General features: G+C 34.9%; 2 protein-coding genes across 4 annotated transcripts in view; one reads left to right on the top strand and one right to left on the bottom strand.

The window, feature by feature from the left end:
* The window catches only part of asf1 (histone chaperone asf1), a 33,264-nt gene that overhangs the window by 2,144 nt on the left and 4,601 nt on the right, over positions 1-26,519 (bottom strand). The window lies entirely within an intron of this gene.
* Positions 500-23,179, top strand: LOC146538634 (uncharacterized). 3 transcript variants are annotated; one of them, XM_085187185.1, is made up of 14 exons: positions 500-986; positions 1,581-1,679; positions 2,146-2,278; positions 4,117-4,352; positions 4,816-4,986; positions 5,445-6,008; positions 6,598-7,337; positions 7,828-7,957; positions 8,779-8,870; positions 9,143-9,299; positions 10,033-10,165; positions 11,089-11,161; positions 19,781-19,911; positions 20,318-23,179. In XM_085187185.1, the coding sequence occupies exons 2-14, from the start codon at positions 1,657-1,659 to the stop codon at positions 20,447-20,449; spliced, it is 2,715 nt and encodes a 904-aa protein (XP_085043311.1). In that variant the 5' UTR covers positions 500-986; positions 1,581-1,656; the 3' UTR covers positions 20,450-23,179. The 3 variants fall into 3 exon arrangements, with proteins under 3 accessions (XP_085043311.1, XP_085043312.1, XP_085043313.1); XM_085187186.1 differs by lacking the exon at positions 1,581-1,679 and having other exon boundaries at positions 502-986; XM_085187187.1 differs by lacking the exons at positions 500-986; positions 1,581-1,679 and adding an exon at positions 2,728-2,910 and having other exon boundaries at positions 2,143-2,278.

Raw genomic sequence — 26,519 nt, 5'->3', positions numbered from 1 at the left:
TTAAAGTTACATGTCGTAAGTCGTAACTGAAATTAACAATAATATAATTAACTAATGTGTGGAAAATATTATTTGCTCCTAATATGTTCGTAGGCGCTTATAGCTAGTGTCTGCCAAGGTAACCAGCACCCAAGATCCATATTCCCTAATAGTCCTTACCGGGTGTATACACACATAAACTGTTAGTCTTTATAAAATAACGAAGTTCTGGTCCTACTGTTTTACTATTTTCTCTCTCTATAATGATTGTAGGTTCAATATTTACTTAAAGATATATTGATAATTTAATTATTTTCGTTAATACACATAAGTTATATTTAAAATATGTAGAAATGAGAGTGATGTAATTTTATTACTATTTTCTTGTTGACTGAAACAAAAAATGCAGCTGTAAAACTTTGAATTCTACAAATAAATTAAATAATATATTTCATAAACTTTAGAAGTTTAGACTCAAGAGCTTCGATCAATTATACCCTAGATGAAGGATTACCGTCTAAAAAACGGCAAAAAAGTACGAGCACGTGTTCGTATTCGCGATATACCAAACTAAGCCTTAACGCGATGATATAAGGTCGAATTTTATTGAAATGATTTTACGTCAAGTCCGTGTGTAATAATATACTGAATTGATGTTTATATTGACTGGTGCCATATTTTTAAGCCGTATTTGTATACAATCCTTTATCTAGTCTATAATTGATCGAAGCTCAAGAGTCTAAATTAAACAAAAAATACATTTAACTTTAATGTAAACATTGTATATGCTCTGGCAACAATTTTACCAAACGTCATAAACAAATATGGCGTTCACGCTTTGTATTGTGTCTGTAGCCTGTACATATATGATATATAATACGACCTAATAATTTATTTAAAAAGGCTTCCTTATTAACGACAGATGCTTAACATAGTGAATTATGTATTATAATTATAATGAAAAAAGAAGATTTAACACGCTGCCATTTGAATTATAAATGAAATACGTAAGTTATAAACTTTTATTTATTTAAAGAAATATTAGTTTTTATAGTAGGAAATGTTAAATAATTAGCTAAAATGGTTGCGTGTTAATGTATTGTATTAACAAACTAGCTGTTTGGTTAATTGTATTGATAATTTCTTTTTCTTTTACTTTCACTTTTGTTTGGATACAACTTGAACATTCTTTTAATATGACTCACAAAGTTTATTGCCATTGCCCTTTTAATTGTTGGATACAATTGATTAATTTACGCCAATTATTTGCTTAGTTTTGTTATTATTAGTGTGGAGAAAAAGTTTCTCGCGATTCTGTGGTATAAGTCAAATATCTCTTTAAAGTTTGATTTGAATTTAGTTTTAGGATACGTTTTTATTAATGCTTATTTAATTAAAAGCTTAAAATTTAGTTCATATATTTAAAAAGCTACTAAAAAAGTAGGAAAATTTAAGATACTGTGGGTTTTACTTTGAAATTGACTATGTTATTGTTTTTGATTGATATGTAAAGCACATAAACATACCATTACTGGGAAAAATTAAATAAGTCATAGAATGATTTGTTGTAATGATGTCATTTAATTCTTAATAAAAACCAGTTAAGTGCGAGTTGATTACAAAATAATATATCTACAAAAATGTAAGAAAAAGGGTTCAACAGAGGAACAGACAAATATGCAAGCAGATGAACAACAAAGGTTTTGTATATTTCCTTTGACATGTAACTCTAAAAATTACAAATATGTGGCAATTTCATCTTCAATTCATAGACTTGTAAGCCAAAATGAAAATGATATTGTTTTAGTAATTAATAGTTGATAAGACAGTAATTGTGGTTGCAATTTATGTTGAAATTTTTAAATGATAATTGTATGTATATTTTTTTTTTTTTACATATAGCAGAGTAAGTATGATCTTAGTGCTAAGACACTCCATTTTCCAGTTTCTGCCTGAACTTGAGACATTGTGTGTAGAGTGGTGTGACACCTGCCTGGTCTACCAGTACAGGGATAGTAAAATAATTAATTTTCATAGATATTATGAGGATGGCACTCACAACCATCACATAGTCAGTTCCTGAAATTAGTATATTCATTAAATCAAAGTTTATACTTTGAGTAAAGATTTCACTTTGTATTAATTAAAAATAAATATATATTTTAGGTGGCCATTTTTCACAATGTCGTCTAGTTATGATGAAGGACCAGTGTATTACAGGGAAATTCAGAAAAATGCATATCTTAAAAGGATACCTAATGATGTTAATACAAGCAAATTGCGGCCTTTGGGTCATAAGGTATTTTTTTGTTTTCATTTTCATAAATATAATATTCATATTCTTTATTGTATAATCATAAATAAAACAACCAAAACTAATACATTGCGGAAAAGGAATTTACAAAAGGCAACCTTTTGGCAAAAACAGTGATGTCTTCCAGGCAACCTTAAGGTATAGAAAGTATAAAAGAATATGTGTATACTAGCAACCCACATGCGGCTTCACATGCTTGAAACTTATTGTTATATTATTGTCAAATTATACAAAATGGGTCCATAAACTTTGATCTATAAGCTTTATTACTGTAAAGATTCAGCTAAATCGGTTTTTGTACGGCAGTTGAATAAACATCCCTCCTCACAAACTTTCACATTTGCAATATTAGCAGGACGGCAAACAAAAAAGTAGCAAATAATGATAATGTAGTGTTAAAACAGTCCATTATCACTACTTTCTGTATATTTCAGATAAATTTTACATTGGATTCGAGGAATGTAAACGCGGCGGTTGTGGGTTCGATGACCGCTTGGGGAAATTAAATTTTAATATTTTTATTGCCTTGCTTGCGAGTTCCGCTTGTAAAAACGCAATGCCTCCTTTAGCACAATGTTGGTATGGAGAGAAAGCTGTATATAAAAATTGTATATATTGTATGTATTTAATGTAATGTTATCAATTAGCACTTTCTAAGGTTATAATAAAAGATATATAAAATTAGCACTTATTTGGCTTCATCTTAGTAGCCAAAGGTAATTGCTCATTGTATGACACATGCCACATTTTAACTGCAGGATATAACTCTGGCCACAAATACCATGTGTGGGAGTGAGGCGATTAATTAGATGTAACTTTTCTCATTAAATGAATATAAAAATCATTTATAATTTAAAACATTACCTCTTTAGATTACCATTTTCAAACAAAAAACCCTTCAGCTTCATAATTTTAATATAGATACCTTGAATGTATTGAAAAAAGTTTAGTGTTAAATGAGAGAATTTATTGACATGGGATGGATTGCGAAATCTAATGCCGTCGTATATATTATACATTGCGTGGATCGGTTAATGAATTTTTTAATAATTATACATGCTATAATGTTATTTGGCCTTTACAAGTAGCTCATTTCACTTTCTTTTCCTAGCAATCACGAACCAAATAACCACAACTCACATAGCAGTGTAGGTACCTGGAAACCTTGTGTTAAGACACTCCATTCCCATTGAAACACTCTATTCCCACAAAAACTTTCCGCAGACAGCTGGAGGCATTTCGTGTTGAGCGGTTGAACCCACAACTCCGAATTTGATGGCATAAATTTCTGCCCATTCTAGACAGAGACAATTAGTTTAAAGACACTATTTTCCATTTTATGCCCAAATTCCAGATAATGCGTGTTAAATGGCCTCAATACCTCTTAAACCAAAGCGAGAAAAATAACAGTATTCGAACCGTCGCATTGGAGGGCATGCATTTATTTTGTGTATTTTATTTCCCCTTTTCTCAGAAACCACCATTAGGTAGGAAGATACTGATGTCGAAGTTTTTGACACATCTTTCCTTTCTCGTAGAGTGTCCTTGACCGAAGAATAAAATGATTTCTCTATGGAAATCGAACCTACAACAATCCCATTTGATGGCCTGAATTTCTGCCTACCCTAGGCAGAGAGTACCATGAGTCAAGACACGGTTTCCGCCTGAACGTATCGAACATTGCGTATTGACTAGCCTTGATCCCACTTTGAACCTATCTGGGACAGGAGGGAATCGAAAATATTCCATTCACCCTTACAGTAATCGCACCTACATCCATCCTGATCTTTTATTTATGTACGTCTTCTCCCTATTATCTCCAGAAACCACCACTGAAACCGATGTGGACGCTCTTCTGTATACACAACGGTAGAACACCGTTCCTGGAACAGTATCCAGAACAAGATTCTCCTAACACGCAAGCACACAAGCCGACATGGCGGGCGTGTCTTAAAACAGCGAGACATGTCACGGCAAGTGTTAAACCTCATCCCGGAGAGGAATATGACTTCCTGGTTGATACTGATCATGGACCTGTAAGGATGCTTGCGCCTGATTGGTGAGGATTTTGAAATTTTTTTGGGTTTTCAGTGAATTATGAAACATGATTTACGTTTTTTCTTGTTTAGTATGGTCGGCAGAGTGAATTTAATGTTAAGATATTCCGTTCTTCAAGCACTGCTCAATGTTTGGAATTTGACGCCGCGCTTTGCACTCGAAAACAAAACTCAAAAACTCGAAAGTTAATTACTTAATATTTTAATTTCCATGCTCTGGTAAAGAGGCATACGCAGGCTTTGAGTAGCGGAACTCGGAAGATTCGGTGGCAAGTGGGGAAAGAAGTACCATAATGGGAACAGAGTGTCTGAACACTAGGTTTCCAGGTTCCCTGTCGCTACCGTGCTATATGCGAGAAACAGCGTGAAGGTAATAGTGAGATTATAATTCACCGTTAGTATGGATTTGGCCCTTAATTATCAAAGAAAGACAACGTAAATTAATAAAAATTAAATTCTTACCAGGGATTCAATGCAAGATTGGGTAACAGTTCTCCGTTCTAAACTCCACGAACTGAGAATTCTTTCTCGGGGTGAGAATTTGTATGGGGCTCCGCCGGTGGCCCCTGTACCCAGGGCCGCGGCAAGGGACCCCACTTCACCTTTACCCCCGACCCCACCTGTACCACCTGATAGGTGAGTTGAATATTAACACATATTTGTATACACAAAAAAACCTTCGATGTTCCTCTACATACATGTGAGTTACACTTTTCCTAGTTGTTACTTATTATGGACTCCCGAGTTTGAGCACTCTTACGTCCCATAGAAGATTATAGCTAATAAAGTCTTGCCCCGAAAAATTAAAAAGAAACCAGGAATAATATAAAACAAAGCTAAACGTAATTGAATATAATCATTCCCCCGAATTATGGTCGAATCATGACGTGTAAAGAATTAGAAAGTAAGTAAAAAAATATATGATTCTTGGACAACTCATTATTAGATTATTAGACCAAAATATTATTAGACCAATTGACCAATAATTTCATCACTTTGATGAAACAAAGTGGTTTTTGATGTTTTGTAAGGACAAATTATTTTTTAATTATTATTTTATATATATATAAAATCTATTTTTTTTAACTTTACAGAGTTCCAGGAATAGATCTTACGCCAATTACTCGTGCTATGGAAACAGTTGATCTTCCTACTGCTACTAATACTTCCACGACATCATATACTACTACAACGTCTATTACTTCCGTGACTTCTATAATTTCCACAACTTCTATGACTTCAGTAACTTCAGCTATTAATCAACCAATTTCAACTTCAATTGCTACTACTAGCAATAGTACGAATCAAACTTCATCAACTTCATATCTACCAAAATCAAATCTAACTTTCTCCAATGTAACTTCACTAGCAAACTCATTGGCCTCAGCTGAAGTTGATATATCTAATTGGGAACCCTATTCCTTGCCAAGCACAAGTCGTGAAGTTGAACCCAAAAGTATAAAAGTTTGTGGGCAAAATATTTGTTTGGATAATTCAATTTTTAAACGTGAAGTTACGGACAGTGATGAAGAATTCTTCAATGAAGTCGACCAGTTGGTCGACCACGGCCACGATGAAGTTGAACAGCTACAGGATGAAGTTGAATATAAACAGCGGGTTGTTGTTAATAATGATGAGAATACAGAAAGAGATACAGAGTAAGGTTTTTTTTAAATTTAAATATTTATATAAGAAATATTATAACATTTAATTTATCTGATCTGGGATAAAAAACTATGGCTTTGGGTTTCGTAATTCAATATATAAAATGTCTATAGATAATTATATAAAATAAACCTCAGTTTTTAACAAATCAATTCATAAATCTGCATGTTAAGTTATTATATAGGTGTGGCTTCTTTGATATAATTATATTATAGTTAATTAAACGAAATGTCAACATAAATTGTACTTCTCACACAGCGAGTTAGACAGAGAGAACTTAGTGTTCCCCATTTTCTGCCGAATTCTGGTGGCATTGCGTGTTAAGTGAAACTCAACACCGCGCTTTGCCGCGAAGAATCGAACCTATAATCCGTCGCGTGTACACGCTTGTGCCCATGTGCCACTACTAACCCCGTAAAATTATAGCAAATATGGTATTCTGATGTATAAGCTATACTACTGTAATGGAAGAGAGATGGAACTATCTCCGTTCAGTAGCTTTTGCGTGAAAGTGGAGTAAACATCTATCTTCACAAATTTTCACATTTATAATATTAGTACAATTTATTTGTCATTTTCCAGTGTCCCCCTAAGATCTAACATAACTGTTATTCAAGTGTCCAACAAGGAACCCCCACACACGGCCATACCAGTTCTAGGACCGGAAACGAACGTATTCGACTTTGAATTTAAACAAAAATTAACCATCCAAGATAATAATAATCAAAATTCAAATTTTATAAACATTGTCAATACTGAAACTAATATAGTCACAGACAAACCTGATTACGAACACATCAGCTTGACCACAACTGTCAGTTTGACAGCTGACAACACGGCGGTCAATCTGTCAGGTGATACGTCAACTGTCAGTTTGGCAGCGATCAATAACGAAGGGCAGTACGAAAGGTTGTGCATGGCGTCCACGTCTAACGTAAACGCGTCGCCATTGCCCATAAGAAGAATAAAGAAGTTAGATAAAATAAGAAAATCATCTTTACCAAATTTAGAAGTTGAATCGAATTACGAATGTTTATTTCCATCTGGCAACATTGTCACTAATGTATCAAATGGTAATTTATATCGTGTGTCTCAAACACAAAATGGCCGATCCAATTCTAGTCAAGTTGGCAACACTGGGCATAGTGTTTTGAGTAATGGTAACACTGTCAATGGAATGGAAATGGAAATTTCCAGAATAGAAAATGGTAGACTAAGAACGAATGTGGAAAGATCTAGAAGTCAAAATGCATATGATGTTACTCCCACACGGAGGGAAAATAGGATACAGAATTATAGTCCCAAGAGAGAAGTTAGAAATGGTAATTATATTCATATTATATCTCTATGATTGTAGGTTCGAATTCCAATTTTATACACGGTGGCACAGGGTTCGGCCATGAACGCAACGGTTGTGGTTTCGATGCTCACTTGGTGAGAACAAATTAATTTCTGCCATTCAACATGCAATTCCTCGAGAATATTAATTTTCGAGGAATTGCAGTAAAAAAGTTTCCAAATAACTAAAATACATGATCATATATATTGGTTATTTGAAAACTTGCTTATCATTTTATCCCTCAATGAAAACAAGAATTAGTCTTTGTGTGTCTGTCTGTGCCAATGTAGTTCACAAATGAATTGTTTTTAATTTTGATTATTTGTTTGAAAAGGAAAAACATATTTAGCCATTAGATTATCAACAAAATATTTTTAAAAATTTATCTTGGAAAGTCCAAGAGTCGCGGGTTCAGATTCCGCTGTGTTTTAACTCTTATACGTCATGTGATAAAATATTTTGTAACCTTTCAGAGAAACCTGAGGCCCAACAGAAACCAATATGGCGGCGTGGTTTGACAGAACTGTCTCTACTGAGCCGTCTCCGTGGAATAGCTCAGAATAAAAGACAAGAGAGCCCTAATAGAAATGAACAGGAGGATAGGTAATTATTTTTTTGTTTTCTATTCTATCATGATTTTTTTTTAACTTTTCTTTATACTGCAATGTGTTCCAATGTGCGCCAATGTGTTTCTAACGCCAATTTGGTTGACCTGTATAGGCATTGCAACTTGAGTCACACTCTACTTGAAAGGAAATCTTCTGTTTTTATTGCAGCATGTCTTGGGGAATCTTTCGCTTAAGTCGGCGTTGGCAATTTATATCATCCATAAGCTTTGGGGCAAGTGTGTTTGGGTGGTTTAATATTCTTTATTTATATGTTTAAGTGAATTTGACTATTTTATCTCTAACTTTCATTCTATCATAATTGTAAAAAAAAAACAATCAATTACACTGCAGTATGAAGAAAACTATATTTTTTGTTACATAATAAAAAAAACTAGATCAAATTCAGTTCATGCGTTTGAGAGGAAAGACGAAATAGACAAATATTTAACAACAATTACAATTTTTTTAGCTTCACTGCATATACATATATTCTGTAGGCAGAGGAAAAATATTGTGGCATTTTGTTCTTCACACTCCTAATTTTTGAGATGATTCGTGTTACGTGGCGGAGCTGAACTCCGCTCTGCTTACCAGTATGGGGAAATAAAATAAGTAATGCCCCCGATTGAGACTCGAACCCATTTTTGAAATAACTTTGTCCAATAACACAATGCCATAATTTAAAACAACATTTTAATCATATTTGTCTTTTTTATAATCTTCATCATATTTATTATCCATGGCAATATTAAGCTCAATGATATGAATTGTATCTTCAAAATTTTTTAATAATGTTTTTTTTAAATTTAATTTCAGAGGCGTGACGTCGCCGGCCAAAGTAATACACAGATCTCGTCCCGCGGCCAGAGTAGACAGTTCTAGAAGGCGAAGCAATTCATTGACTAATAGTATGTATTTTTTTAGCTTCACGCTGTATCTCGCTCATAGCAAGGTAGGCAGAGGCAACGTGGAAACCTAGTGTTAAGATATTATCTTCCCATTAAGATTCTTTCCAATTTCCGCGAGGCATTAGGTCTAGTTACCAGAGTGAGAAAATAAAAATATTAAATATTTTATTCCCTCCACTGAGAATCAAACCCACAAATGTCGCTGGAATTACATACATCTAAATAAATATATATATATTTTCTTTAAAATATTTTTATAATGAATATCTAAGGTCAATCACCCCCAATCCCATACAACCCGGCGCTACAACCGCTCCGCACGCGCCAAGTGGCCGCCCTGAGGGAGGAACAGCGCAGAGGTGCGTGTATAGCCACTTCGATTCCCGGTGGTGATACGCCGGTGTTGTGCGAGTGTGAGAATAGAGTTTGGTGAGTGTCTGTCTTATAATTGTTAAATGTTTTGTTAAATTATTGTAATAGAGGTAATTGTCATCTATACTTATAATAAAATCGTAACGGATCGATGTCTGTACATCGAAAGTATTTAAGAAAAAAAAATATTGGGGACATTAGTAAAGGTACAATTAGGTTAAGGTTACATTAGGACAAGAGCAATGATTTTTTAAATTTTTGTCTGTTTGTCTGTGCGTTTGTTATCACTAATCTCCGAATTGGCTTAACCAATTTAAATGCGGTTTTCACCATTGTATTTTAGCAAGCTTTGCTTAAAATTTTGTGTTTACTTTACTTCAATCAGGAAATAGCGTAAACAAACACACAGACAGACAGCAGACAAAAAAAATCTTATTATGTTATTAAATGCCACCAATTTTTTTTCTTATATACCTTCCATGTATTCCATACAGACAAATACATATATTTTTTTATCTTCATCCTATATACCGCAAGTAGCAGGGTAGGCAGAGATTTAAATCTAGTGTTAAGACACTAAATTCTCACTTTCCACCGAATATCGGAGGCATTGCGTGTTGAATGGCGGATCTCAACGACGCGTTTTTTGCTTCGTAACCAGAACGAAGGAATAAAAATATTAAATATATAATGTCCTCAAGTGGAAATCGAACCCACAACCTGTCGCGCTTACAGTCCTCAGACCTCTTCTGTACTTAGTATTTATTGTAAAGTGATATTCTACCCTCAGGATAGCAAAATGGGGTACAAGCGGGTACAGGTGTGGGGGTCGCATGGGGGACCGCCTCGCGGGGGTCGCGGGTTCACAAGTGACCGGTTTGGCTCAAGCTAAACATTTAATGAAGAACGCTAATACACCTTTTGTGAGTATTTATTTGTTTGTTTTTAATTTTATCCTGTATCAGATTTTACGTTTTGGTTTATCAAGTAAATAATTAAGAAAACGTATTAACATTTAAATCTGCGCCTCTAGTTCACCGTCCGTGCGCTCTGGCCAGTAAGGCATACGTTCTCTTTAAGCTACGCCAAAATATTTATACAAACTCTTCAAACTATTGTTCGTTTAATAAAAATATTTTTTTTTCCTTTCGTAATTAATGATACCGTTATCTACTAAAAAAAGGCTTGAAATCACGTTTATGGTATGGGACCTCTGAAATAATTATTTTATTCTGTTTTTTAGTATTTGTTATTATAGAGGCAACAGAAATACATCATGTGTGAAAATTTCATCTGTGTAACTATAACCTGGTGACACCCAAATAGACAGACAGGAAAGTCTTAGAAATATCCGTTCGTTATCTGTTCGTTTGTGATAGTGTTAAGAGACTATTCTCTCTTTTTCACCTGAGTATCAGGCAAGGCACAATGTGTACTTAACTCAACGCCACTATTTTTTACCAAAGCGGGGAAATGAAAATATTTTATACCACGTCTCGAAAATCGAACCCATGACTATCTCGTTTACAGTCGAGCGCTGTCCCACGGCAGATACGGTGATATGGCGGCCTATCACTTTTTAGAGCTTCACGCTGTATCGCGCATATAGCAGAGTAGGCAGAGGGAAAGTGTAGTGTCTCTAGTGTAAAGAAAGCGTTCCCCACTGTCCGCTGAATTCTCGAAGCATTGCATGTTGAGTAGCAGAACTAAACGCCGCACTTTGCCGTGTTACCAGACCCAGGAAAAGAAAATATAAAAAGTAAGATTTAACAGGGGAATCAACTGTCGCGTTTACATTCGCACGCTGTGACACTGCGACATGATGGACTATTTTTTTTACTTTCAGATTGACATACTGTTTCACAGAGTGCCTCTCGGAAAAATATATGTAGTGTACAAGAAAGATCGTGAAAACTTAGGTAAGTAGATTGTTTTTCCGGTTTTAGATATGTAAATAATAATTCATCGCCCCCTAGTGGGAATTGAATTTACGACCATCACGCTTACAGAGTTCAAGTGATTTTACAATTTTGCGTTATGTTAGGTCTCCTAGAGCTAGTATACAAATAAAATTTTTTTTATAAATCCACCTGATAGTTCCAGAGATTGATATATATTAGTTATAAATTCGAGTTTTAAAGCGCAAGGGCACAGGGGCACGCTTGTGCCTCGGCGTTGAGTTCCGTGCGGCACTCAACTTGCAATGCCTTTGTGCCTCTGCACCACGACTGGCCTCTATAATAAATGAAACGTATAAAACTCTTTGAGTATGTTAAAATAAACATTTTAAGTAAATTAATCGTTCTTATAAGGTAAGTTGCCATAGAGTTCATAACCGTTCTCGGTAAAGATCTGTCAAGGTATAATTGGGGCAAATTTTCTTGGCCCTTGTGGTATACCTTCACTAGATACTTCATAGCCTAGAAATTCAATTTTATATTGACCAAACAAGCACTTAATTAAATTCAAATAATTTTATTCAAAATAAAAAGTTACATGCTTCATTTTTTGAACGTCAAATAATTTACCACCAGTTCACTAAAGTTAATGCCTCAGACCTGAGAAGACTCGGCGCAAGAAATTTAGCGGGACTTATTTTTTTTAATCAAATTTATACAAATACAATATATTTAATTATTTGTGACAATGATACGTTTGAAACAGATTGGAGCGAGCATTTCATTCCCAAGGCGTGTTATCTATCTATATATATAAAATCGAAAGGTCACTCACTCATCACGAAATCTCAGAAACTACATGTGCTAGGAATCTCAAATTTTGCATAGGAGTTACTTATAGGACGTAGGTGCTTGCTAAGACGGGAATTTGCAATATTCGACTTCTAAGGGGTTGTTTTCGGAGTTGATAGTTTGTATGAAACTTCGTTGCTACAAATGCTAGGAGTCTCAAATTTTACATGGACGTCACTTATCTCTCACTCATGGAGACAAAAAGTAATAATAACGTAGTTCACGCGGGTGAAACTGCGGGCGGGCCGCTAGTCTATATATATAAAATCGAAAGGTCACTCACTCATCACGAAATCTCAGAAACTACATGTGCTAGGAATCTCAAATTTTGCATAGGAGTTACTTATAGGACGTAGGTGTTCGCTAAGACGGGAATTTGGAATATTCGACTCCCAAGGGGATGAAATAGAGGTTGAAATTTTGTATGGATTTTTTTTTAAATCGCCACCGATTTTTATAAGATTTGAAATTTAAACTCTTAAAATTATTTCATTGAACGCGTGTTTCATGGTTTATTAGGATTCACCCCTAAAAGTGCAAATAAGCGGGCGAAGCTGCGCGCGTCCGCTAGTCATTTATAAAATCGTTAATTCGGTAATAACCTTTATAGAAAATTGTGATATAGAAAATTCTCTGACGTTTTCTGGGATCCTATTGTAAAAGCGTACACATTGTCCCATAAAAGAATTACGTATTCGATGCAAAATGTTAATGAAACAATTTAGATACATTTATAAGATTCGAGAAACATGGAAATATTAGAACAGGTTAAAGTATGAGCATTGTTTATTAATAAAATTAAACAAATAATGGGAAAAAGATAAAAGAATAAAATTAAAAAATAAATATATAAATATGTGTTTTAACATCCTATATTCACAATAATGGTCTTCTACATTCTTTTCACTATCGAAGCTACTGAGTATTGTTTCGACACTTGTTTGCAGTTTTTCTTCAATTTTTTATAATACTCCAAAGTAGGTAATTTTCTGCCCGTCTAATCTGTCCCGACATACTTCTCAAAAAATTTGCCAACATCTTTGACATTTGCTTTTATTGGTAAATTTATGCTTGCTACTATTAATTCGGGAGAAAGCATTGTTTTTTTTTTTTGTAATAATCTTTTTATCGTTGAGTTCACTTATATAATTAATCTCTCCTTGAATTAATACGTTATACATATTTTCACCTAGTTATGAAAAGACGTTTCGATTTCATAAAAGGAAAATGGTTGAAAGGCTGGTATAGTTGAAAGATCTGTGAATCTTCCGTTTTCTGCAAGCACAGAGCTCCCATTTCTTTCCTGCTGCTGTTTCCCACCTCGCTTTTTTTCTGCGTCCTTCACGAGCTGGTATAGTCGCTCGATCGCGTTTATAACTTCAGTCTTTATACGAGTTTTTAGGTTACGGGATATATCCAAGGGGTACTTGGCCCTAGTCAGGCAGGCCTTGGCTTGGGCTATCCTGCTTCCGTAAGTTGGCGGGCTAACCGAGCCTCACCTGTCTTGACCGCCTTGCCCTCTTTGGTAAAGATCCTATTTTTATGGGGGCGGAATAGAGCGGTCAGGGAAGAACAACAAACATATACGCATATTTTATCAACCTACCTCACAATCACGTTTGTTTATAATTTGTTAGTAATTTCTTATTTTATTATTAAAATGATTTGTATTATGTATACTTTTTATGTTTTCTTTTACTTAATGCACTTAGGAATGTGCAGTGGTCACACAAGTCAAATCGGGCTCAAGACCGCGAAGAATAATTAATTTTAATATGCTTTGTTATAAATAAATAAATACATTAAAAAAAAAAACAAACAAACGACGGCTTGAGAGCTCACAATCGGATGCAGCCTCTTCCGATTGCCCTGTGGCTTTTCCCGACTCGTCTGCGTTCCAAGAGCAGGATTGTATACACTTGCTGGCTTTAGTGTCAAATTGCTTGTACCAAAACAATCTATTGCTGGAGGGAGGGGGACCTGAACACAGCCCCGGATCGAGTTTCGTCGATAAGAGCACGAATGAACCTTGCTGAGTGCATTAACTTTCTTGGCCAACTCTTCCATTTTGCCCATGAGCACCATAAGATCTACTGTTGTAATATCGGTGGCTCTCACACTTGCCGCCCTACCGGGGATAGTTTCCACAATAGCATTTTTTTTTTACTCTTTCCAAATGGGTTCCATACAATGGAGCAGTATTCCAACGTGCTCCGGATATATGAATTAAAAGGTGTTATTTTACTGTATGATTTTGTGAAATCTTTTGTACTTCTTAAAATATACTGAGATTGCATTGTGAAGGATTTTATTATAATGTTTATTATGTGAAATAAAGGGTAGTTTTGAATTAATTAAAATACTTAGTTCTTGTATTTCCTTCGAGAGTGTCATGTTTCATTGAGCGTGAAGTATATTGTTACTTTTAATTTTTATGTTATATATTTAATGTTCCGAATTGTACGACTAAATGTTATGCTATAACATTTTTGGTGATTCAGACACAGGTTATTACGTTTATACCATGATACAATTTTTTCTAATAATACACAAAACACATTATAAATGAAATAATTCTCACAATTAAAACATAACACTTTTGTTTTTATATTTAGTTAGGTAAAAAAAATAATAATACATTGGCCAATTCAATAACATGTACCTATCATCGTACAAAACACGTTCAAAACTGCTGAAACATTACAAACTTAACATTTAGACTTAACATTTTTTATACAAGATTTATTAAACAAAACTGAATGTATTTACTTAATATAACGAACACAAAATACGAGGCTACGTATACGTAAGGCTGAAGTAGTGTGACTAGGTTTACCTAGTATGAGTACTGAGTTTACTCAGTAAAAGCTTGCAGCATATCCGGTGCAGTTTAGTCCTTCAGAGGTATAATATGTTCTGTTAACCATTTATAGAAAAACTCAGCGTTTATATAAGCTGACTTTTTGTTTATGAAGACTATTGAGCCCATTGGAAGTCCATCCTCAAATTATGATTTTTAGTAATATCTTTTATTATTAGAACTGCTGGAAGGAAATTACTAATTGCATTCTAACAGCCAACGATCATGCTTTTACCTTTCTCGGCAAATGTGACTGAAATGTCAACTTTTGCACATTTTTTTGCTATGACTTTTCCATGTGGTTTATGGAGTTTTGTAGCATATCATGTGTTGAATGAATTCCATTTGGTGGGACAATCTTGTTTGAGCTTTAACTCTGGAATATATAGTTGAGACTGCATTTCATTTAATTTAGCCAACGCAGAAGTACTCTTTTTTAAAAAAAATAACTATAGCCTTCATTTTCTCCACTTGCTTATTGATGAACTGCAAATTTCCTTGTACTACTAAATTTATAGCAAAGCGAGGAAAGTGACGCCAGTTAGTGCACCTCACCGCAGCTATTATATTTGTTGCATTGCCAGAAACATTATTTTGAAGGTTCCATTTTGTTACCTCTTCCATCATAAAGATAGCAATATTTTAAAATGTAGGTCTCTCGTTATAGGGAAAACATCCAATCGAATATGACTGCAGCTCTGCAGCATAGAACTTGCTATATAACTTTGTCTAATAGAGGTCCAACCATCTGTAGTTAAGCAAACGGAGTAACGGAGTACGAAAGAAACCGTAGTTCTTGTAATTTTGTGAACACATTGTCTATTGCATAAGTGTTAACCTGTGGGATAAAGTTTGAATCGTTTTTTGTGAGGGCAGAGCATTTAGGTTAAGCCTAAAAATCTATTTTTTAAATTCTAGATGTTCCACTGAATTAAAAGGTAAATAAGCTTTAACAAGGAGCGTCATGAAGTTGCTCGTTTAATGATTTCACCCTATTGATTGAAATTGGTTTTTTATCTATTACAAAGTTACTAATATCACTGCTTATTTGTCGTAGCTCCGGTACTTGGCATAGCCGTAGTTCTAATTATAGACGGAGAAATACGTTGTTTTGTATTTGGGGAAGAAATTGTAGTCATTAAAAAAAGGAGAAACCGGTCGTAAGTTAGCCGATAGGTATCTCAAAGTCAAAAAATTTAGATAGTGATAGAAGATAGTTTGGTTAGGTTCCGATTATGGGATTCGGTCGAAATTGAGAAAGCTGGTTTTTATTTTGGTAAAAAAAAAAATTATACTGTAGTAGTTACAAGGAAAAACGTTGTTAAAATTGATGTCAGAAGTGGACTCCCCATCGTTGCATTTCTTTTCATCCAACCTCACAAAAGAGGATGTTCTTATTTTCAACCAAAAACAAAGGGAGAGGTTCCCAATTCGCCCGAATATTTTTTATGTATGTTCTTGTCAATATACGAAAATGTTAGTTAGCACAAAAATAATACTAATTAAGTGAAGTTTTACATAGAACAACCACTACCACTCGTTGACAACCCCTACCACCACCACTCACTAAAGAAGTATTATTTTATACATATTACACGTCACTTAAAATTTTATGATAAATAAATTTTTAACAAAAACAAAACCCGACTTCGACCAATGAACTAAAAAAGGAAAAAATAATTTTACATACAGTAAAACGTACTTTGATTTTGTTAGACCAAAAAAAAAAGATAAAAAAAGATTTGATTATTTAGAAGTCGGTGTCAAGGTGTTGTACTTAACACAGGGCCTAGGCAATGTTCAAAATGCTCTAACCGGCCCTATTCAGGGCCAACCTAATGACCACGCTGACTATGACGAATCGGACAGTAACCCTTATCATTGAGCTTTCATGGTGGTATCAGTTAACATCGAAGGATTTTCCTCTTCGAAAGCCGATTTACTTGCGGATCTATGTAAAAGAACTAATTGCGACATTTTGTGTATTTTGGCAACGCACAGACATACTAAATAAGACCTCAAATTTCGGGCATGACACTGATAGCCGAGATCCCACACGAAAAGTATGGTAGTGCAATGTTTGCTAAACCAGCGGTAAACATTATCTCTGTATCCGTATCCACTCAAAACAATATAGAAACAATTAACTTTAAAATCGGAAATTGTAAAATCACATGTGTTATCTTAACCAACCAAAGAATTTCAAGTGACTCAGCTCATATTATTATTGGAGATTTTAATAGCCACATGAAGGTGTAGCAGTAGAGGCTGGGGCTGAAGCTGAAAACCTCACTCTTTTACATGATGCTAAACTTCCCGCATCATTCAATAGTAGAATATGGCGTAGGGAGTATAATCCGGATCTGATATTTATAAGTCAAAACATTAGCTCCCTATGTAGGAAAATAGTTCATGAGCGTATCCCCCACACGTAACACAGATCTATTGCATGTCAAATACAAGCAGTGATAAGCCCCACTTTGGTGCCCTTTAGAAGACGATTCAATTTCACTATGGCCAACTGGCGTAACTTTTCCGAATACATACAGTCTAAATGAGAAATTTAGAACCGACTCCAGAAAACTACGACACTTTTGTGAACATCATATGGAAGTCAGCTCGTAAGCACATCCCACGCGGCTGTCGGCGGCTTTACATACCGGACCTTGATGATCGCTCTGCCAAGCTGCTCTCTGTTTATCAATCACTCTACACCAAAGATCCTTTTTCTGAAGAGACCATTCTGGCTGGCGAAGAGCAGATGCATACAATTGGTGAAAACAGAAAGAACCGTTGGATTATATTTGCGACGATAATCTCTACCCAAATATAAAGAGATCATTTTCTATGCTAAGACGAGTAAAAACTTGGTTAAGAGCAAATATGTTAGAAGAGAGGCTGAGCGGTTTAGCTCTTTTAAATATTCATCCAGAGAAGACATAGACATCTCAAATATTGTATATAAAATGGTGTATTGTGCAATTTACTCGACACATTATATTAGTGCCCCCCCCCCCCGCCCCCCCTCCCCCCCTCCCTCCACAATTTTCGGCTGTGACTATGCCTGACCCCAATACTTGAACAACATCTAATCCCAGAGCAGGCTGGTTTTCGCCCTGGTAAATCCTGCACTAGTCAGACTTTGAAACTTGTACAAGCTGTTGAAGATGAATTTGAATGTTAGAAAATAACTGGTGTTATTTTTATAGATCTAACGTCAACATTCGTAGACTGCTAGCCAAGGTACAAAACATTACGAACGACCAAACTTTCGTCCAAATCTTGAGAGAAACGATAAGTAACAGAAGATTTCAAGTCCACCTCAATGTGGCGGTGGCGCTGTCAAAAAAATGGTCTCCCGCAGGGAAGGCTCCATCTTTATTTAACATTAATACCAAATACCAGCCACTATCACCATACACTCCATGTTCTCTATGCCAGATTTACATGGATTACTCATCAAGCTGCAAAATGGAGCAATTTTATGGAGCTCACTACCTAAGCTACATTCTTAGATCCAAGGTTAAAAAAAAGGGTTTCCTACTAAGTTTGAAAACACCTTAAAAACCATTCGGCAAAAATTACGTCATATACAGGAGCACTTTCAGAACCATAAATTTCTTCAGAAATAACAAACCATCCCCAACCCTGCAGTTCATCTTTTATTTGGGATTCTTTCGACGAGAAGGTTAAACAGCATCTCGAAGTTAGAAGCTCATCAGCTGCCACCATTATAGAGACCGATAAATAGCCTAATGAGCCGTTACTGAAGAGGACCGAAAATCCATTAAAATGGCGGCAGGAAAGGAAGCACATATACCCTCGTATCTACACTCTAATGGAACGGTGTCTGTGTAATACGACAACCTCCGTCCCGTGTGAATGGATAATTTTCAAAAGCTGGCAACACAATAACTAAACATCGTAGCCGGCTCAAGCAAAGCTCCTTTTTTTAAACCATAATTAATTTCTTTTTTATTAATAAAATAGAACTCAACTTAAAAAAAGATTGTATCTAAACAAAATTGTGTATTGATAAAATTGCAATTTTTGGTTGTTATATCTGAACAACTGAAGACTTAAAATGTTATATTTAGTGTGTAGTTTTGGTACTCAGATAATACTAAACCGATTTTAAGCAGTAAGAATAAGAATAACATACCCTTTTTCGTAACTGAAAAAAAATATTAATAAAAAAACTACTCTTTAATTTGAAACCGATTTTTTTAATGTACCAATTTTTGTAATGCTTAAAGCATTATAAAAATTTCAATATGTAAATCGTTTTACAAGCAGATGAGATAGGCAAGATCAAGAACCATGAGCACTATTACCAAATCCATTAAATCAAAGTACATATAAGGTTGACCGTATACGGTATAACGTCAGCCTGAGCGCGAGTACCTCCCAAATACTATACAGGGTGGAATTGTCAGCGCCACTTTAAATGAAACCACAGTTTTAACTACTTTATAAAAGCCTAATATAATTCGGAAAAAAAATAATTCCCAAAAATGAAAAAGTTATTTTTTCAAACAAAATAAATAATAAAATTATCGTTTTAAAATAAAACGCCATTTGTAAAGTATAACATACGCACGCACACACGTATGTGTGCGTCACACGAAATACAGGTATGGATAAAAATCGTGAAATGAAAAAAAAATCCTACGTCTAAACTGTTGAGGTACCTTGATTAAATTTTTTAATTCTGGGTTTGAATTATTTTAACCTATATGCAGTTTCAGTAAAAGAAGCGCTGCCTCTTCCACCCTGTATAAATAATACAAAATATTATCAATGAAGCCTTCCCAAGTACATAGCCTGTAAAATTTAAATTTGTCCCGACTAAACTATTGGACTGTTTTTTAGTTTTTATGTAATCAGAATCTTTATTTCTTTTATATATATTTTTTTGTTAATTACAGGTATAAAACTAGACAATGAATGTACAATAGTATCGATACAACCTACGAGCGCGGCGTCGCGAGTGGGCCTACCGTCTCGCGGGAAATGGGCTCTTACGGAGATAAACAATAGACCCCTAGTTGGGGGTAAGGTAAGATTTCTTTTTAAGCTTCACGCTATATTCCGCACACATAGCAGTAGGGTAGATAGAATTAAGACAGTCCGTTCTCTGTTTTCCGTTGAAATACGTGATATATTGCTCGTAGTGACAAAATTCATCATCATGACTTAAGTGATAATTGAACCTTAACGCATTTAAACGGAAAGATGGCCTTAATTTTAGAGGATACAAGATCTATATAGATAGTGCTTTTTATTTTGGTTTTTTAATGTTTTTTTATAGCATAGTATGTAAACAATAAAATGCTTCAAGAGTAAAATTTTAGTAGAACAGCAAATTTCTTAATAATTAAATATGATCTTTTTTCTTATGATTAGTATACGATGTAAAGAATAATTAACTTTAGAAAAATGTTGATTTTTCTTGTTAATTGCAGGGTTGTGAAGAAGAAATGAATAGATTAGCATCTAACGGAACTGAAGTATCCATTTTAATACAACCAGCAGCATTAGTGAAGAAAATGCGTGCAGCTATCAAATCTAGTAAGCCCCTATTGGGTATTAGATAAGTCTAACAGTACGATTTTACATGATTTTGAGCGATTTTTGACGATTTTTTTTCGGATGGACCAAATTTATAAAACTTTTATAATGCCTTTCTGTTTGTTGATAAATTTTAACGTTTGAAGGTAGTAGAATTTTTCGGTAGTTTGTCTAATATTTTTAACGACACTTGAATGACTGATGCAAAATATTAATATATAATTAATTATTCGTAAAGTAATGTTTGTGTCAAAAAGTGATGACATTTGCATAATTGATACTTAAATTTATATTACGATCATATCATTAGATTTGCAAAATAAAAAAATATATTTAAAATTGTCATTTAATTATTTATATAGCATAAAATGTGACTGACTCAAGAATTTTTTGAGAAAAGTACATATCGACTTGAAAATTTAAAAAATCCTTTATTTATATTTAATTTTTCAATTATATTCAATATATTATTACTAACACCAAAAGTACATTCACATTATAATAATAGATTAAAAACGCACACGCATATTTAGATTTTTTAATAATTATTAATAATTTTCACAATTTAATATTATGTTTTACAATTTGTAATATGGGATTAAAGGCATAAAAAGCTGCTATTATTTATACGGCGCGGCGGCTGGCTGTGCACGGATTACTGTGAGTTCGATACACACTCGAGTTAATGATTATTCTGTTTATTAAGTCACATTACTGGTATAATGGCGGAATTTCACGCTGCGTTTCGTTTTGCCAGAGCGGAAATTTAAACAATTTAAATATTAGTCTTCCCCAAAAGTGCGAATTGAACTCATGACCGTCGTTTACAGTAAAAAGCAGCCACAGGAATCTCGAATTTTTAATATTATGTAATTAATAACTTTGCCTTTACACGTATTTTAGCTCTTTATCTCGAAGTATCTTGTCAAGGTTAGTGTTACAATAAGAAGGCAGTTTTAGTAATAATATGAATTATTATTATTATATTATAAATATCACTATTTTAGCTACGTCCAATATATTAAAAAAATATATAGATTATTATAAAAATATTTCACATAATTATTTTATGATTGTTAATTTTCGATATTTTTTAACTTCACTTAATATTTAATTAAATACAATGTTTTTTATAATTATATTCTTTTATTATTAATTATTAGGTATATAAAGCAATATATCATGTGATAGAATATTTACTTCACTAATATAATTATTTTAAATGCACTACACATTGTGAATGGATTGCAAATTCGATTTTGAGTTGAGACATAATATTTTTTATTAATGTAGTTTAACAAAAATATCGTGTTTCTTTAGTCGGAGATTTAAACTTTAAGAGTTTTCTTTATTTTTTTGATAATAAATCAGCTGTATCCTTCAAATAAGTGGGAACTAGTGGGAACCTAGTGTTAAGACACTCCGTTCCCCACTTTCCGCCGAATTTTTCGAGATATTGCGTGTTGAGTGGCGGAACTCAACACCAGGCTCAATGTCTTGATGCCAGAGCGACGAAATGAAAATATTAATACTAAATAATAATTCATTCTCCGGAGTGGAGACTGAACCCATAACCGTCGCGTTACAGTCACACCCTTGTGTGATAAAACACGATGTATCCCGCACACAGCAGGGTAGGCAGAGGGAAGAACCTAGTGTTATGACACTCCGTTCCCCACTTTCTACCAAATTCTGGGGGCATTGCGTGATTAATATTGAATAAAAATGTCTCATAACACAATCGACACTTTCTACCTTGGCCTTAGTGCTCGATATATACAAACAAAAGGGTCTTCTATATAACTAATGCCATATAGAAAGTTTCTACATTGGTACTCGATGGCTATGAGTTCGATTTCAAGTATTTCCATTTCTCCGCTCTGCTAATACAAAGCACGCCGTTGAGTTTCGCCACTCAACACGGAATGTCTCGAAATTGGACACAAAGTATGGACAATGTTTCGTAAAAGATGATAATAATAATGTTTTTTTAAATTATCTCTTTTTCCAAAAGAGCAGGTTCAAATCCTTTATCAAAAGCAGTAACAATATAGAAACTTTTTTAGTCTTATTTGGCAATGTTCATGTTCATTCCACTAAAATTATAAAAAGGATCTCTCTAATTAATATTATTTAAATAATAATAAATAAATATTTTTATGTTAATAATCAATTAGCCTTAGTAGCACAAGAAATAAATTTAAAAAAAATGGTTTTTTTTGTTTGCTTTTTTTATTTTTATATCGCACCCTTAGAATAAGAGTGAGGTAACTCAAAATTTGTATAAAATATATTACGCTGTACGACGCATATAGCAAGGAAGTCAGAGGGAACCAAATATTAAGACACTCCGTTTACCCCGCGTACCGATTTTCAAGACATTGATATTGTCTTTTATATACCGGAGCGAGGAAATGAAATAATTAATTATTCCTCCTAATGGGATCAAACCCACAACCGGACACCATATCTTCAGAATTCGGCGGAAAGTGGGAAAAGGAAGTTTTAATGGGAACGTAGTGTCTTAACAACTAGGTTCCCAGTTCTGCTCTGTCTACCCTGCTATGTGCGGGGTACTTGGTGAAGTTTAAAAAATAGGCCACTTTCATTCTAAGGTTGTTATATATTTTTAGGCCTCAATTTCTTATCGCAAAAGCGGAGATAAAGTTTAATGATATATATTATTTTCTTGTGTAAAAGGTTTGCAGCAACTGGAACTTTGTGATTTACTTTTAAATAAATGTTATTTCATTGAATTAGATTTGTTTTATTGTCTTCTATTTCCTTTTATTTATTTTTCCCGACTGCAAAGGAAGGATTATGTTTTTCGGGCGTATCTTGTATGTATTTAATATTCTTTATTACCTCATATCTCTTGAACCGCTGAACGAATTTACATAATTGATCGTTTGATTCGTTTTAGCGGCCCAAGTGCTCTTGGATAGGTGAGGTAAAAAAAATAATCATAGCAGCTGTGGGACGCCATTGGACTTAGTGAAAAAAAATTGGTTTTGAATACCATAATATGGGTATCAAATTCATGAGCTCAATACGAGGATTTCAAAAAGGTATATCATGATTATAATTACCATAGTGACTCGTAACAAAAGAGTGAAAAATAAAAAAAATATTTAAAAAACAAAAACCCCGACTGCATACAACTAGAAAAAAAATAAAGAAGCACAATAGTTTATTAGGATTAACAGTCGGGACTTATAAGTCATTTTTCAATCAATAAAATCTTTACCAAGAACCCCGCATAATTTAAAGAAGTCCCGATAGAATATATATTATACTCCCAAAGAGAGAATCGAACCCACAACCGTTACGGTTTTTAAATCTTTAGAAAACCTTTAGTAATATTTTTTATTATTGCCACTTTAATGGCGCAGCGGCAGAGTGAGTCTGATTCCCACTCGAAGGACTGAGTCACGTTCATTTGCTGGTTTTGATCAAAGCGCAGCGTTGAGTTCCGCCACTCAACACGCAATGATTCGTAAATCAGACGGTGCGGGGTGAACGGAGTATCTTAATGCTAGGTTCTGCGTGCCCTGCGGGATAGGTGCGTGGTGTAGCGTGATTAAAAATCTTTTTGCAATAAAAACATTCTCATGACTATGTAATCTGACATTTAACAAACAAGAATGAGTAAACTACGACCTATGACACGATTTATAAATAAACCATGACATTTTACACCATTTCTCTAAAGAATGTGTTGAAAAACATATTTTTTCTTTATTAAAAACTAAAGTCATTAACATATAAAAGGACAGTAGTCGTGAGTTCTAATTTTATTACACTTAAATGTTAAATAAAATATCAAACATAATATGTCAAAATATTCTGTAGTGTAATAAAGCCTTTAGTTGTCACTGGAAACTATGATCATCTTATCGATTTTTTTTAAATACATAATCAATTTTTTTAGAAAATGTATAAAAAATAAAGGGGGTTAAGGGAGAGAACGACAACTACATTTCGTCGGCTCCATATGTCAACCTCACCTGCTCGCGGTACTCCCTGCTAGATAACGGACAAGGCTCTGGCGACCGATCTGTGGCGGAATATCCACTTAAATCTGACTAAGCAACCTGTCAGAAGAGGCCACAAAAGCCTGAGAATCCAAATAATTCTCAAAAAATTGGTGCAGAAGGCAAGGGGAAACCAGTGTAACTATTTTCCCAAGAAAGTCATTATGGAAGTACAATCAAAGAGATCACTGACGCCATACAATCCGCTTAGCAACCGGCGCCGCTCCACTTCCGGGGTGAGTGGTGAAATATACTACCGGCCATAGGGCAGTAGGAGACTAGGCTCCCTGTGGAAATTCGGCTACTGGAATACATGTTAAGTTGCGCCAAATCCAAAAGATAGGGACTTGGAACGTGCGTGGCTTACTCTTACAGTCCTGGGAAACTTACTAGAATAAGGTTTGGAAGAGTTACTGTCAATTCTTATTTCAGGACAATCAATCTAATAACTATCCACGTACGCAACCCGAAAATGAGAACCTTGAGCCAGATATACTCAAATGTAAAGCCGCCATAACGCACCTCAAGAAAGGGAAAGCAACTGGAAGGGATGCAATCCCAATTGAAACAATCCGAGCTTTAGGCGACATAGGTGTCAATATCTTTCACATAATTTGCAACAAAATATGGCACTCGTCAACATGGCCAACAGAATGAACTCATATGGTTTTCATTCCTTTGCATAAAAAAGGTTTAACCAAAAAGTGTTGTAATTAACACCGCCTTATAGCACTCATTTCTCACGCTAGTAAAATTTTGCTACACATATTAAATGAGCGACTGAAGACCTTCTTGTCCAAAGAAATCGCGCAAGAACAAGTCGGTTTTGTTAAAGAGTTAATTCTCATTGTTCGCCAATCATAGAGAAGGCTCGAGAGTTTAACAAGCCTACCTACATCTGTTTTGTGGATTTCTCAAAGGCATTTGACTCTGTGAACTGGCCCAAGCTATGGGATGTATTATGTGTGACTAGACATGGGTGCACCGCAACACTTGGTTCATCTTCTCCGACAGCTTTAAGAGGATGGAACTGCGTCCATGCGGACAGATGGTATATTATCAAAAAAATTTCGTCCCAGTACTGGAGTTCGCCAAGGATGCATTATATCACCACTTTTGTTCAACGTGTACACTGAATTTATAATGCGTATTGCCCTCGAAGACTGGACTGATGGTGTGACTATTGGTGGCGCACACACAAACAAAATTTGCGCTACGCCGACGACACTACTTTGTTTGCGACCAGTGCATGCCATTTAGAAGAATTGCCTTTGAAAGTGGAACACGTAAGCCTCGAATTTGGATTAAAGATCAACCGCATTAAAACAAAAATTATGATTATAGACCGACCAAATAATAACTCGCCCGAAGTCACACAGATCGCGAGCTACAATATAGTCCAATCGTACATCTATCTGGGAACTCATCACATCACATCATCACAAACAATGAAGATTGCGTAAAGGGGAAAAGAGACGTATGGCGATGGATAGACTCAAGAAAATATGGAGAAATAAAAACATTACAAAAGCCACTAATATCCGGCTTGTGCAGACGCTTGTTTTTCCCATTTTTCTTTACGCTGCGGAGACATGGACGAGGTCGAGAAGAAAAAAATTTATGCTCTGGAGATGTGGTGCTGGAGACGAATGCTGGGTGTATCATGGACCGAGTTTTGCACCTACGTCTCTATTCTTCAAGAAATCGGCCCTAAACAACGTCTGTGGACGTTAGTACAAGGTCGCATACTAAAGTTCTTTGGGCGTGTCTCCCGAAGGGGAAGAGGCTCCATCGACCGCCTAGTCCTGCAAGGCGTGGAAGGCACTAAAGGGCGAGAAAGATCCCCCATGCGTCGGACCGACCAAATTAAAGATGCAGTAGGGGGTCCCTTACATGAGTGTACCAGGCTCTCAGCCAGTAGAGATAAGTGGCGAATGCTTGTGAGGCGTGTAACATCTGCCGCTAATGTCACTTTGTGATGACTACGACCGCTCTGACAAGAGTGTTACGACAAAGAAGATAAAAAATCAAGCGGTCGAAGCCGCAAGTGGGTCGGTAGTAC

The sequence above is a fragment of the Heliconius melpomene genome, chromosome 6 (genome assembly GCF_056956725.1).
Source record: "Heliconius melpomene rosina isolate 202511_hmr_F chromosome 6, ASM5695672v1, whole genome shotgun sequence".
Taxonomy (NCBI): domain Eukaryota; kingdom Metazoa; phylum Arthropoda; class Insecta; order Lepidoptera; family Nymphalidae; genus Heliconius; species Heliconius melpomene.
The sequence above is the reverse complement of the archived record's forward strand: the minus strand, read 5'-3'. Positions and strand labels throughout refer to the sequence as shown.